The sequence below is a fragment of the Limanda limanda genome, chromosome 3, assembly GCF_963576545.1.
Source record: "Limanda limanda chromosome 3, fLimLim1.1, whole genome shotgun sequence".
NCBI classification, from domain to species: domain Eukaryota; kingdom Metazoa; phylum Chordata; class Actinopteri; order Pleuronectiformes; family Pleuronectidae; genus Limanda; species Limanda limanda.
Genome location: NC_083638.1, coordinates 1,477,880 through 1,492,770, shown reverse-complemented (window position 1 = coordinate 1,492,770; position 14,891 = coordinate 1,477,880). Strand labels below are relative to the sequence as shown.

The following is a 14,891-nucleotide window of genomic DNA, read 5'->3' as shown; positions in this document are numbered from 1 at the left end:
ACCATGTCCGCAATGAACACGGCAGAAGGAGCGCTTACAGGTAAATTCCTTTGAATACTTACATGCATAATTTAGTGCAATATCAGTTTAGCTATGATAGGACTTTGAAAGATCTGGGGTCTCATTTATAACCGTTGCTTACGCACAAAACGGGGCCTGAAACGTGAGGACGCCACTTCTCACGCCAACGCAGGGATTTATAAAAACAAACTTGACGGGAAAATTTGCGTCTTTCCGCTCAAACTCTGACCCATGCGTACGAACGTTTTGGAGACGGGAAAGTGGCGATGCAGACGTGAGGTGGTGAACTGAAGCCAGATCATAGATCCAATTCCTAATTTACATTAAAACCAACAGCTTAGTTTGGCTCGCGCGACCTATCTGCTCCACACGAGCCTTTCAATTAAAAAATATATATAAAACAACTTACAGCAAATTATGTTCAGATTCCATTTAACAGCGGAGTTACGGAGCTGAGTCATTAATAGGTTTTAATAATAACTTCTAACACTGAGTGTATCATCAGATCGCTGCAGTGAACGTGACTGTGCCACGAGGAGCACAGAGCGCACAGGAGATTACTTACAGGAAATGAAGCAACTTTCCAAATAATATCCCAGAGGAGGTGATGATCCACTGATGTGAGGGAATCGGTCCGATGCTCTAAAGCAGCGGTCGCCAACCCGCAGATCGAGACCTCCCAGTCTTCACTGTCGATCCCCCAACTCTCTGGACTCACTGGCTGTCGTCGCTGCGCAGATCCTCTGTGTGTCGGTTGTCTGTTTTTCACACGCGCTGTGTGTCCGCCTGCTGGCGTCTGAGCTGCTGGTTTATCTCAGCATTTCCTTCAAGAACAAGTTGGTTTATGTACCAAACTAAATGTCAGGTATGAAGATGCGCATTTTTCGGTCTGTTGATAACAATCAAAGCCCTGTTGGAACAAATAAGTGAATTCAGAATGTGAAATCCTGGAGTGCTTTCACTTTGAAACGTGTTCGGGAAGTGATGTGAATACGTTTGTGTCATAAACAGATAAACATGTTGGTTCACAGAAGAATAAACTGAGAAAATGATCTTTCACCAGAGTTTTAATGTTTTCTGATGAATTTATGTCTCAAACAAATGGTTGCAACACTTTCTGTATGTCTTTTCAAAATAAAAGCACTCCAGCGTTTCTGTTAATGGAATCCATTCCCTTGTTTAAAAAGTATGTTTTATTGTGAAATATTTGCAAGCGCAGAAGATGCACAGCTACAGACTGCGTAGTTCTGGTATTTATTTGAGTACAAGGGACTTCTTTCATACAAGGCAATAATCATATTTGTGGCCATATCCAACTAAAGCCTATTTGTAAAAACATTGTGCTGCAGTAGCAGCTCCTCTGCAGAACATGATGTGGAACTGAGAAGCTACATATTGTAACTATGAATAGATATTCATTTGAATATTGGGAATTGAATAGAAAAAGTTGCATAACTGCCTCTCTTTGTGTATATGTATTTCTTGTATATTCAGCCTTTAACACAAATTGCAAAAAATAATAATAATAAATCTGACCCTCCTAAGTTGGTTTCTTGGAAGATATCAGGGTGGTAGATCTGGTGATCTTGGGTTCGAGGAGGTTGGTGACCACTGCTCTAAATAATGAAATACTGCTTGACACTTGTGCATGTGTGCAGGTGAATAGAAGGAGGAGGAGGAAGCGAGGTCTGATCAGCTAACATAGATTCCGCTGATCTGTGATCTGTGAACTTTGTGCTGAAATGAGTCCAGTATCACACAGATCCAAACCATCCCAGTACAAACACGAGCATATAATAATAATTCTGTTAAATTTTAAAGATTGAAGAAATCTCAGCAGTCTCTGAATTTAATAATCCTGCAGTTTTGGATGATTAAATTATTTTTGCCTCCACTTTTGAATTGGATCTTTTTTTTATTTCAAGCTCGGTTCTTTCTCTCATCTTCACTCTCACACAGTGTGTTATCCACAGCAGCAGCAGCAGAGTTTCAGTGTATTTTCTTTATTAGTGACATCACTACTGTCCCATAAAGTCGCTCTTCTCCTCCACCTCACGAACAAACACCTTGATGTCAGTGTCAGAAAGTTTCACTTCCTCTTCTCATCGCTTGATGCCGTGACTCCGTCAGGACTCACGGTGGAAACCCATTGGTCAGCAGCATCATTTAATATTCATGCCGGGCTTTGCATTGACCATTTATGGTTGAAAGTGGGCGAGTGGAGGGCGGATTTGGAGGCGGATCCACGTACGAACGTTTCCAGGTGGACTGGGATTTATAAAGTGAACATTGCGTTCAGGTGTACGTGCGCACGGTTTTATGAATTGTCTTTTTTGTATTCCATTTCCGGCTTTTGTGCGCACGTACACTTTTAGTATGAATCCCACGCATTGCTTTATAAATGAGATCCCAAGGCCTTTAGAATCACATGAATCTCAATAAATAATTAAATAAATACATAAGCAGCGGAAATGATCAGGAGTAAGATTCCATAGCACCGAAGATATTTTGGCCTCAGTTTTTCACAATGGGAGGAAGTGGAGACATGTTGTCTATCTTTTCATAAAGTCTACTGTCACCACAAAAACTCTATTCAGTTCAGGTCACAGATTAATACAATTCTCTGTGGGCAGTGCAGGTTGGCTTTCACAACAGGCTCAGTGGGTGCAGGTCACACAGAATCTTGGTCCATCCGTACAATACAGGACATTCTTAAGAAAATGACGAAAGTCACTATACAATAGATAGTTCAATGAGAAATATTTTTGTGGTTATGTACTGAACTTAATTTTATGGTTTAGACTAGCAACATGTTCAAATAAACACAATCTGGGTCAGTGCTGCAAGTCGGACAATTAATCTTTGAAATGGACAAAGTGATTTGTGATTTCCACCTGTAGTTGGTAACCAAAATCAATTCAATTCTAAAACATCTTGGCCACAAACTAATCCAAAAATAAACTGTTTGATTCTGTAAACAATTGTTCTGTTAAACTTACGAGTTAATATATATTTTTCTCCAGATTTTGACGCACAGAGGAATAAAGGGAAGGCTTTGACCATGTCTACAACAGAACCAGAAAGTGAAGAGCTTGCAGGTAACTCATTCAGCTTTTATTTGTGTATGGACACAGAGAGCTTACAAAGCATTATGTTGAGATCTGTATGCTTGTTGCGTGAATGGGCACAAAGCTGTAGCTACCAAATTTATACTGAAGTCTGTCCTCCAGCTGAGGACGTTAAAAACTTGGGTTAATTCTACGAAGTAGACGATGAGCTTGGACCAGTGTATCAGATCCTGTCTTACAGTGGTAGTAACAATATGTGATTGGACTATAAGCCGTTGGTCCACGTCCATCAACATCTTCCAGTCTCTGGCTTGCTCTATCTGACCATTTCTGGTCAGATGACGGAGAACCTCTCTGTCCCTGTTCCCCCTCACAGACAAATGTTTTCCTTGGAAATGTGTTTGATGTTTTTGATGTCAAGGCATTGGTAGCAGTTATCTTTGTGTCTATGGTTGCTGCAAGGCATGTGAGTACCTGGTTGTGTCTCCACGTATACCTTTAGGAGAGACTTATTTTACAACCAGTGAGGATGAGGGTAGCGTACTGCTAGCTTCCATTCCCCACAGGTCCTTACAGCTAATCTGTCTTTTCTCTATGAGGTCCCATCTCATCCACTTCCCCTGTCTTGCTTGAGTGACAGCCTTCACACATCTTGCTGCCTCTTCCTGATGCCAGATTTCCAGGACTACCAATTGTCTCCGCTCTGAAGGAGTTGCCTTGTTCCACAGGGGACTAATCTGACTTAGGCCCAAACCTCCTCTTCCCTGTTTAACGTGACCGGCAATCTCAGTGTGCTTGAGTGCTGCTCTTACCTGTTGGGTTGCTTCTTTTGGTTTCCATTTCTGTCCTGTTGTCAATGATGGCTCAACAGCCCATATGTATTTGTCTCTGGACTCTGAGAGAGTCTCCAGCCTTGTTTTGGTGAATTTAAACTCCACTACAAGACATGAGAGAGGCAGCTCGAGGAGGACATGTCCCTTCAGGCCCATGTTGCTCAGACATCTGGGGATTCCTATACGTAACAATAAATAGTTTTGGTTTCATGTAAATTAAGTCTTGCTCCCAAATGTTATTCACAAGAAAGATTTACAGTGTGAAAAACTGCAAAATAACACATACCCAAACAACCAAACCAAATCAAATCAAATCAAAGTTTATTGTCACATGCACCAATGACAGCGTCATCGGAGCAGTGAAATTCTTGTGACCTGGCAGGCAGCATATACGCAGTAGACAGGCTTTACAAAATGAAAAAAATGACATAACATATAACATAGTCAAATTAAGCAGCAGTTTACAGAGTGAAGGAGTGTGGAATATTAAATTAAATAATATGACTATATGTGTAGTAAGTACCTAGTAAGTGTGACCTGTGATATTGTGACCTGGCAGGCAACATCTACTTAGTAGACGGGCTATACAAAATAAAAAAAAATAAAAAAATAACAGACCATATAACATATAACCTCTAACAAATAACATATAACATAGCAAAAGGAAGCAGCAGTTTACCGGGTGAAGGAGTGGGGAATATTAAATTAAATAATATGAATATATGTGTAGTAAGTACGTAGTAAGTGTACTTGTATGGGTGGTGGAGCAGAATGTGAATGGTAACTGTTCCGAGGGTCAGTGTTGATTGTTCAAAAGCCTTACGGCCTGGGGGAAGAAGCTGTTTTTGAGTCTGGTGGTCCGTGCTCGGATGCTCCGGTAACGTCTGCCAGACGGCAGCAGTGTGAGAATTCCACAGCCTGGGTGGCTGTGGTCCTTGATGATCTTCCGGAGATGGCAGCCGATCATATGCTCTGCAGGGCCTTGCGATCAGCAGCAGAGCAGCTACCATACCAGGCAGTAGTGCAGCCTGAGAGGATGCTCTCAATGGTGCACCTGTAAAAGTTTGTCAGTGTTTTTGCAGCCATGCCAAACTTCTTGAGTCTCCTCACGCCGGGTTTACTGCGTAAGCGCAGCGCCATGCCTTAAATAACAGCTGACTCCCATCCACTCCCAGGTTAATCCTCTGTGTCGGTCCCACAGGACGCTGAAGTGCAGCGCTGCGCCAAGGCAGCCTCGCGCAGTGCAGCGATTGTTTCGGCGTCGAGTCTATTTTTTGCGCTTGACGCGAGCATATCGCTCCGGGAAACACAGCAAAAAATGATTTTAAACCATATTGATGACAAATTTTATATGATATAAATGATCAAATATGCATCCCATAGTTTGTATTCCCCTTCTGTTGTCCTGGAGTTTTAATTTTACCAATTTTACCGATCACATTATTAAATGTCCCCCTCTGCCCCCCCACTACAGCCACACAAGCAGTCATAAAGATAAAAAGAGAGGGGGCGCTTTCTGATTACTTAATAAACAGTGAAGGCTTCTAAGTTCGAGCACAGGCAATCATAATCCAGCTGTATTCACACACTTATGCACAAATAATCACAGACTACAGATACTTTAATTACAAAAGCATTTATTAAAAAGGGGAAATAAAGTTATAATGTTATTCAATGATTCATCATTTTAACGAGCTCCGATATTTCAAAGATAAACACAGCAGCAGCACTTATCACAATTCAGAAAATACATGTAACCTGCGGTCTACCTATGTATGTCTGTCTCTATGTGTGTGTGTGTCTGTGTCAAAGTGTCTCTCTGTGTGTATGTGTCTATGTGTGTTTGAAATAAAGTTAGTGTTATTTAATGATTCATCATCTTAACAAACTCCCATATTTCAAAGATCACAACAGCAGCAGCATTTATCACAATTTAGAAAACACATGTATTCATCTATGTGTATCTGTGTGTGTGTGTGCATCTGTCTGTGTCTATCAAAGTGTCTGTGTGGGTGTGTGTGTGTGGATGTATGTGTGTGTGTGTGTGTGTGCGAGAGAGAGAGAGAAAAAGAAGGGGGCGTGGCGATGACGCAGTCACGTAGTGACATCACATCTAAGATGGAGGCCGACAATGTTAGGCTTAAAACTACAAAACAAAATGGCGGGTTCGTTATGAATTTAGAGCCAGAATTGAGGGCGGGTCTAGAGATGAATTCTCTCCAATGGCCGCCAGACCACGTGTGAGACACAAGGAGGAGGCAGAACAAAAGGGTTCTTTGTTCTAGTTTAGTTTTGGCTTCAAAATGGCGGCCAGATGCGTTCAGGCCCTTTAAATATAGATTTAACTATGTTACATGAACTGTATTCTAAATACAGATCGGAACAGGTGTATAGGTCGGTTCAGAAGGAGAGAGAGAAAGAGAGAGAGCGAGAGAGAGAGAACAAAGCTCTTAAAAATACGCCGTAGATAAGTTTAACAGTGATTTAACCACTCAGCCCTCAAACGAACGTTGTGGGCACACAGACGTTAACAGTGCGGCCGGAAGCGCTCCTCGCGGCCCTATTCACTGTAACACAAAACATTTCCGTCAAACCGGAACCGGAAGTAGCGGCTCGGAGTAGCCAAACACTGGAGACTCAGCGGTCTCCTACAAAACAAATATACTCAAGTATTAAATAATACGCTACGTATTTAACTAACATCTGCCCAGACAATAAAGCCTCTTACTGTGACTGTGATTTCGTGGGTTGCGTGCGCGTTCCGCGCGAATAGCCCGGAAGTCCAGTGAATAGCTCGTAGTCTCTTAGGCGGGCTCCCGCTGTTCCGCCTGGAGCAGCGGGCGTCGCGCAGGACTGAAAAAGAGCGGATTTTCTCCTGCTGCCTCGACGGGATGACGTCGTCCTTCTTCTTCAGGGATGTGCAGCTGCTTGTAGCCGTTGTAGCTCGTATGGAAAAAGAAGAATAGTAAAGTCCGTGTCTCACTCGTCTCGCAAGTGAGATTCCTGTTTGGTCTTTTCAAGTTAAAACAGGAAAATGTCCTTTCAAAATAAACTGTCGACTGAGATAACAGAATAAAGGAAATGAAATGAAATGAATAAAACAAACGTCTTATCGCCTCCATTAGCTTGCTGAGTCGTGTAGTTCGGCCTCTGGAGGTCGAATACGACTTGAGCAGTGGAGAGAGAGAGAGTCTCTTAAAAAAATACCGAGTTAACTAGTAAAACCCCTAGGGGCCTTGTTGTCGCTTGGGCATCTGAGTGAAGAGAGGAAGGTTTCTGTGAGCTCAGCCTTTTTAAGTCATGTTCCAGGTGACTCCCCCCTGGGAGGAGGGGTCAGGGGTCAGTGTGGCCTTCGGCCAATTGAAAGGTCAGAAGTCAAGTCTCAGGGAGTGGCTTACAGTGGGGGACCCAGGAATTGATTTTCTCTCACATGGAGATAAGATCTCCATGCTGGAATTTTATTGTGAGGGGTTTCCCTAGGCTAGTGTCACGCTTTATGACTCATTGTTGGAAACTCAGATCACTGGGGCCTCTTCCCCAACATGTGCATGGTTCTGTGGTTGTGCTCTGTGTCTGACCCTGCGTCTGAGTCAAAAAGATCATCATTCCAATTAAAAGAAACAGTTGTAGCATTATTGATTCTATAGACTATACAGCTAATATTAATTCACAAGATATTGGTCAAATATAGTCATAAGATAAAGAACAAATCATAGATATCTCAACAATAGGCGTTCTCATCATTGTTAGAGATGAGACCCAGAATGGTAGTGTCGTCTGCAAATTTGAGGATGATGTTGGAACTGTGTGTTGCCACACAGTCCTGCGTGAACAGGGAGTACAGGACGGGACTGAGTATGCAGCCCTGAGGGGCCCCGGTATTCAGGGTCAGTGAGGAGGATGTGTGGTTGTCCTATTGAAGTCACCAACAACAATAGAGACTGCCTCAGGGTGTGCATCCTCAAGTCCATTAATAAATCCGTACAGATCCCCTAACGGGCACGTTTTGTCTGCCTGCGGTGGAATGTAAACAGCTGTGATTATAACGGAGCTGAACTCATGGGGAAGGTAAAAAGGGCAGACTTTTACCGATAGCAGCTCCAGGTCTGGTGAGCAGTGTGCTGAAAGCGCAAAAATTTTCGAGCCCCAGCGAGAGTTCCGATCAAGCATACCCCTCCACCTCTGCTCTTACCCAACTCAGAGGTTCTGTCCTGCCGGTAGATGGAAAAACTGGCCGGAGTGACGGCCGAATCAGGCACCATAGGATCCAGCCAGGTCTCAGTGAACGCCAGCACACAGCAGATACCGGCGCGCTTCCCTCACTTCTTTCTCCTCCGGCGAGGTATTGGTAAACAGAGAGGCGGTCAAAAACTCTGTATTTAGCGCAAACGTATTTCAAAAGGGTTAGTCGATCATACCGTATTAGCGACAGTGCAGTGTGTACAAAAAATAATAATAGGAAACATAAAACTGCGTAGTGCATGCGGAGTCATTGTAAGTGCAACCTTTCTCTACGGCGCGCCAGTTAATCCATATACAACCCAATAGGTGGTGCCAGTCGTGAATTTCTAAAATGTATGTTCTCTTTCTCTTTGACAGCCCTTTTGAACTTTCTCGTCAAACTTGGACTGAAGGACTTTTATCCCAACAAGCTCAATCTACGGTCTCTCTTTGAGATCAACAAAAATAATATTGAGGAAAAAGCTGTTTTATCACTGGAGGAAATACCATGGAGTTTCCTCAGAAAACTGTTGCAAATGAATGCAGAATGCAGGAGCTCAATAAAATCATCAATCAGGCCAAAAGAAAACATTGAGGAAGACAATGATCTCTTTGATGAAGACCTTGACAGCGATGATGACTCTAGAGACGATGAGGTTAACCCCCTCGACCTCATAGTCGCTCTCTTCCATTGCGCTGACAGCTTCCTGCAGCAGGAAATGGCCCTCAAGATGTCAATGTGCCAGTTTTCTCTTCCACTGCTGTTGCCCTATGGCCACAAGAGTCAGTGTACCCTGATGCTGTGGGCTCTGAGAGATATCGTCAAAGAGTGGCGTCCACATGATATGTCTGAATCAAGAGGGTTTGTTGAAGACAACATTGTCCAAGCAAAAATACCATTCTTCTCCTTTGTGAGGCTGAAGAACAGCAGTTTATCCAAGTCCCAGATTTTGAATCATGTCCTCAGCAGAGGGCAACAGAACTGCAACATCTTCATACACAGAGATGTGAAAGGGGGTGCAGTCAAAAGAGAAATTGCAGATGGGCTTGTTGAGGTTAGCTGGTACCTTCCCTGCGGTAATGAAAGTTTAGATGTTTTCCCAGGGCCAGTAGCCTTCGCAAATTTGCGAGGGGACATTAGTGAATCACTCACACAATTCAACTTTCTCTTTCAAGTATCAACAGCTACCTTTGTGTTCCTGGACAGTGTTGAAGAGAGTGAGCACAGGAATCTATCGTCTCTTCAAGATGTGAAATCCAAACTCTTCTTTGTCATTAATCGAAAGGGAGGGAATGCCAGTGAGGAGATGATGTCTGTGCAGAGATTGGTGGATGAGTTAGGTTTACCAAAGAACAGAGTGAAGGTAAAAAACCAGAGGCTTAATGTGGCAGATTTCTCAGAGAAACTTTGTGAGGTCATCAAGGCATCCCTGTTAAATATGAAAGACACCATGAGCATTGAAAATATGGTTGGAAAAGCTGTTGAATTTGGTCTGTCTGTGGACGAAAGCAAAACTGTCGCACAAAGAAAAGCAGCTGAGGAGATCATGGACGGCATTAGAGTGCGAAGTATACCAGACTATAAAAAACAAAATCTGAGTTTGCAAGGAGCGAACTGGAAAAGGTTGTCAAAGTTAGAAAAGGAAGAGTGTAGACTGAAGACATCTGGTGATTCTGGCCCTGAAGAATATAAATGTCAACTACAGGAAGAAAAAAGACAAATCAGACAGAAGCAACAAAATTCTGACGCCTCCAAAGGAATGAAGATTTTCATCAAGTGCTTATCTACAAATGACAAAGAAAAAAGAGATGTTTTCCTGAAGTGGATGAAACTGAAGTTTAATACACATTCACGAGTCGAACTCTCTAAGTTACGTCACAAATTCAAAGAGCAATGCGAGAAGAAAGACACCAAACTCATAGCAGAGTTACACCAAGCTTTGGTGGACAGCTCTTTAGGAACAGAGCATTACATGAGAGAGATGGGACTGATCTACGAGTTCTCAACCAGCAGCTCAACAACAGCTGATGAAATATCCCAGCTCCCTGGTTTGGCAGCTGAAATGCTGTTGGATGGATATCCTTTAAAGCTTTTGGACGGAGATGCCTCCAACGTCCCAGAGAGATGGGTGACAGACGTACTGATGGAGCTTCACAAGAAGGTTGGACAGAGGAGCAGACTGTTGGTACTGACTGTGTTGGGTGTTCAGAGCAGCGGTAAGTCAACGCTCCTCAACACCATGTTTGGTGTGCAGTTTCCTGTTAGCAGCGGCAGATGCACAAGAGGAGCTTTCATGCTCTTCCTCAAAGTTGGAGAGGATTTGAAAAGCGAGTTAAACTGTGATTTTATTGTCCTCATTGACACAGAGGGTCTTAAGGCTCCTGATCTGGCACAACTAGAGGACAGTTACGAGCACGACAACCAGCTAGCAACCTTTGTCATTGGCTTGAGTGATGCCACCATCATCAACATCGCAATGGAAAACTCAGCAGAAATGAAAGATGTCCTGCAAATTGCAGTGCACGCATTCTTGAGGATGAAGGAAATTGGAAAAAAGCCAGTTTGTCATTTTGTTCACCAGAATGTTTCATCAGTTTCAGCTCATGCCAAGACCATGACAGAAAGAAAACATCTCCTGGACCAACTCAATGAAATGACTCAAATCGCAGCTGAAATGGAAAAGAAACCTTCTATCAAAGAGTTCACAGATGTGCTGGACTATGACATGGACAAGAACAACTGGAACATCCCAGGACTCTGGCATGGAACTCCACCAATGGCCCCAGTGAACACAGGTTACAGTGAAGCTGTAGCAGATTTCAAGAGAAACCTTTTGCAAACAGTGAAGAAGGACCAGTGCAATGAAGTGTCTCAGATCCCAGAGTTTTTGGAATGGATGAAGAGTCTCTGGAAGGCAGTGAAATATGAGAACTTCATCTTTAGTTTCAGAAACACTCTTGTGGCTCAAGCCTATGACAACTTGTGCAAAGAGTTCAATCAGTGGAAATTAGAGTTCAGAAAAGAGATTCTGACCTGGCAAACACAAGCAGAGGTAGAAATCTTGAATGCTGACAAAGAATCTGAGGTAGAAACTTGGAACAGATTAGTTGGAGGAAAAAAATCTGAGGTGTCAGACAAAATAACAGACCAACAAACAAAAAGGAGGAAACAAATCTTCGACTTCTACAAGATGACAGAGAAACAAGTTCATCTGATAGAGAAATACAAAGTGGACTTTTTAAACAGTGTCAAAGGCCTTGCAGATGAAATCAAACATTCTGTGTGGGTAAAACTGGATGACATCCATGACCTAAAACTAAGTTCAATAAAACTTCAGGACATTCAGAGAGAATACAAAGGTGTGATTGAACAGAAGGTCATGAAGCTTCTGAGTGACTGCAACGCGTCAACTCTGACTGAGGAAGATCTGACACAAGAGTTTGAAAAGATGTGGGCTGAAGCCACTGGAAACGTGTCCGGCCTGGAAGAGCGAGACATTGCAGCATGCGTCCTGAAGCAGCTGAGGAAAGACTTCTGTAATAGAAACGTCAATGAGGCTTTGAAGAAAGTAACAGACCTAAAGGAAATGGGGACAGGTCCATTTGAAACTAGACATGATCACGAAGACACTGTTATGCAGAAGCTCCAACATCTGCGGAAAAAAGATTTGCAGAGCGTTGCAGACAGAATCATTGACTCTTGTACAAGGTTTGTACGAGATAAGGTAAAGACCGATGGAGATTACCAGGACTCTTTCACAAAGGATCTTCTAGAACAAATTGATGAATCCCTTAAACAATGTTACGACCATCACAAAACAAATATACAGTTTGAGATTGACCTGAAACTTCACATTTGTGGAATTGCTGCAAGGGAATTTGGCGAAATGCACAAACGATTCTTGTCAGATAATAATCCTCACACTCAGCTGGAAAAATACAAGACTCAGTACCTGTCAGATTTTCTTGATTTATACCAAAACCAAGATCCCTGCCAACGCAAAGCAAAAGATTTTGTCCAGTCTTGTATCAAACCTGCTGTGAAACAGTTCATCTGTGGATCTCTGGGAGTAAACATTGTGGATGAGATTCTGACAGGTTCCCATTCAGCAGAGTATAGTTCTCGCACAATCTTCCAGTACAACATTCTGAAAGAGTTGCTGCAACAGGAAGATTTCAAGAGGTTTGTCAGGTACATTGCTAACTATGAAACATATGTTAAGGATTGGATATTTCAGCAAATCCTGCAAAAGATGTCAGTGGACAAAACTTTGTACAAACTGAAGAACAACAATCTACAAGTCATCTACAAAAAAATATCAGAAGCGATAGATCGGGCAGCAATAGGAGAGGATGGTGCTCCGCTGCCAGATAACAAGGAAAGCATCTCAAAGCTAATCAGCAACATGCGCCAACATTTGGTCAAAGACATCTCAGTTTCAGTGGAGGATGAAAAAAAACCCTTATTTCAAATCCAAAGCTCATGTCATTCATTCATCAAGTGTCTCAAGGACTCAATGAAGGAGCTGAAGGACCAACTGGAAGAGGAGTTCTCAAACTCTGATGACATCACTGAGACTCTGAACAAGCTTCCAATCAAACCACAGGATCAGCTTTTCAAGCGAGTGTTTGGTTGTGGACGACAGTGTCCATTTTGTAAGGCTCCCTGTGAGGCCGGTGGCAAAGAACACAAGCAGCATCATGCAGCCATTCATCGGCCACAAGGTCTTGGCAGACACCAGTATGAGTCAGGTGGGAGGCTGGTTAATTCACTGTGTACAACTGAAGTTCACAGTGATCGTTCATTCAGAAACTCAGACACCAAAGGGGAGTGGCATCCTTACAAGGACTACAACAAGTACTATCCAGACTGGATCATTCCTCCAGACCGCACCACAGAGGCATCTGACTACTGGAAGTACGTCCTGGTGCAATACAATGACAGATTTGCTGAAGAATACAAAGTCAAACCAGCTGATGTCCCAGAGGCCTGGAGGAGACTCACAAAGGAACAAGCTCTGAAGGGTTTGAACGACGCCTTCAACATGAAGTGAACAAAGTACAACTGAACCCATCAGGTAATTCAGTCCAATTTAATATTCAGCAATAGATTCACATTTACTTGGATGAAATATTACCTTTACTCAACTATTTTTTTACATAGACTCTGAAAATTGTCCAGACTTTGATTATAGGTATTTGTTTTCTTCCAGTTTCACATCTTACATTAGAAACGTCATCAACACGCCCAATCACTTTCTGTGAATGTTCAGGACATTTTCCTGCTGTGTTCTCACATTCTCTACGTTCTCACTTACAGCCTCTCCAGAAAGTCTCAGGAACATGTCTGGACCTCCGTGCAGGTCTGAAAGCAAATTCAGAGAACTACAAGTCTTCAGACTAATTCAGCTTCAGGAAAGATTACTATTTTTGGGGGAATCTGGGCAAGAGATTATTGTTTGGTTTGTTTTACTCTTGTGTATCTTTCTTGTTAATGTGACTAAACAACCAATTTGTTTCGGTGAAAATTAAGAAATAACAACAGAGTTAGTTTGGACGTCTGTGCATTTTCTTTTCTTTGCGACTCTTCGATGATTTATTTTTTGGTCGTTTTTTTACGGTGTCAACAGACACTCGCCCTCCAGCAGAACGACTTGATTGAATGAAATGACAATGATAGAAGAAATAAAAGAGAAATGTAAAAATGAATGTATATATGTATATTATGTACCTGTATTTTTGTTCCTTTATGTTGTCGTATGTTTGTGTATATGATGACTTATCTTTTATATAACTTTATGTAGTTCAGGGCAGAGAAACAGATGTGCATGGTGATGTGGATGATGAAGTTATGAATGTATTATCTCTATGTATGTAATGACTATAAAGAAAACAATGGTGATGTACAATACACTAAGACCATGTGATGAAATATTCAGTAATATACTGCCCTTTATATCGTTACTTTTATTTTTTAAGTTGTTTAAGTTTGCTCAAGCAAATATTGTTATTCACATACTGTTAAGGATTCATTTTTTATTCATATTATTCTGATTTAAAATGTTTTTTTCCATTATTTACGTACTCTGTTCTAAATGACAAGTGCAGTACCACGGACAATGATGTTGAAGCACAAATTGTCTTTTTACATTTCTTATTTTTGGGACTTTTTGCTCATGTTTAGATTTCGACTAAATAAGCGAATGACATTTGATAATGTGACAGATTTACAAGCTACAATAAATGATGAGTCAGTTGATCTCAGTTTGTGTTTGACTTTTTCTGATCACAAATGTTCTTTGCATAATGAGTAGAAATATTATGTAAAAGGACATATGAAATAAAACAATATGTTTTGAAATAAAGAAAATAGCAAAAACAATATTTGAATCATAAATTATCATATGATACCATGAATTTATTATCTGATGAGAGCAGAATATTACTGTATACTGTAAATATGTATTCTGTATATTACTGTATAAATGTGCTGAATATATGTACTGTGTATAAGTCAAGTAGAATAATAAAAAAATAATCTACCTGGAGAGTGACTTGTTGTATTAATTATATTATATTATATTATATTGTATTGTATTTTATTATATTATTTTATATTTTATTTTATTTTGTTTTATTATATAGTACAGATGTGTGTCTGTAATGTTGTGTTCTCTTGTCCTGTGTTGATTCTTCAGAATTATTCCTGAGTCGTCAAACTCTTATATTCTGTCACTTTTATAGTTTG

At 41.5% G+C, this 14,891-nt stretch overlaps 1 protein-coding gene across 1 annotated transcript; it reads left to right on the top strand.

Annotated features, from left to right (window-relative positions):
* Window positions 1-3: 3 nt before the first annotated feature.
* Window positions 4-13,208, top strand: LOC132999015 (up-regulator of cell proliferation-like). The gene is made up of 2 exons (XM_061068784.1): window positions 4-40; window positions 8,522-13,208. Exons 1-2 carry the CDS (start codon window positions 4-6, stop codon window positions 13,195-13,197), a joined length of 4,713 nt encoding a protein of 1,570 aa, XP_060924767.1. The 3' UTR covers window positions 13,198-13,208.
* The last annotated feature ends 1,683 nt before the right edge of the window (window positions 13,209-14,891 follow it).

Bases quoted from the DNA above. Each gene is read 5' to 3' on its own strand.
- LOC132999015 (XM_061068784.1), top strand. From the start codon at position 4: ATGTCCGCAATGAACACGGCAGAAGGAGCGCTTACAG. The intron at 41-8,521 runs GTAAATTCCTTT...TCTCTTTGACAG, and splicing joins GGCAGAAGGAGCGCTTACAG to CCCTTTTGAACTTTCTCGTC.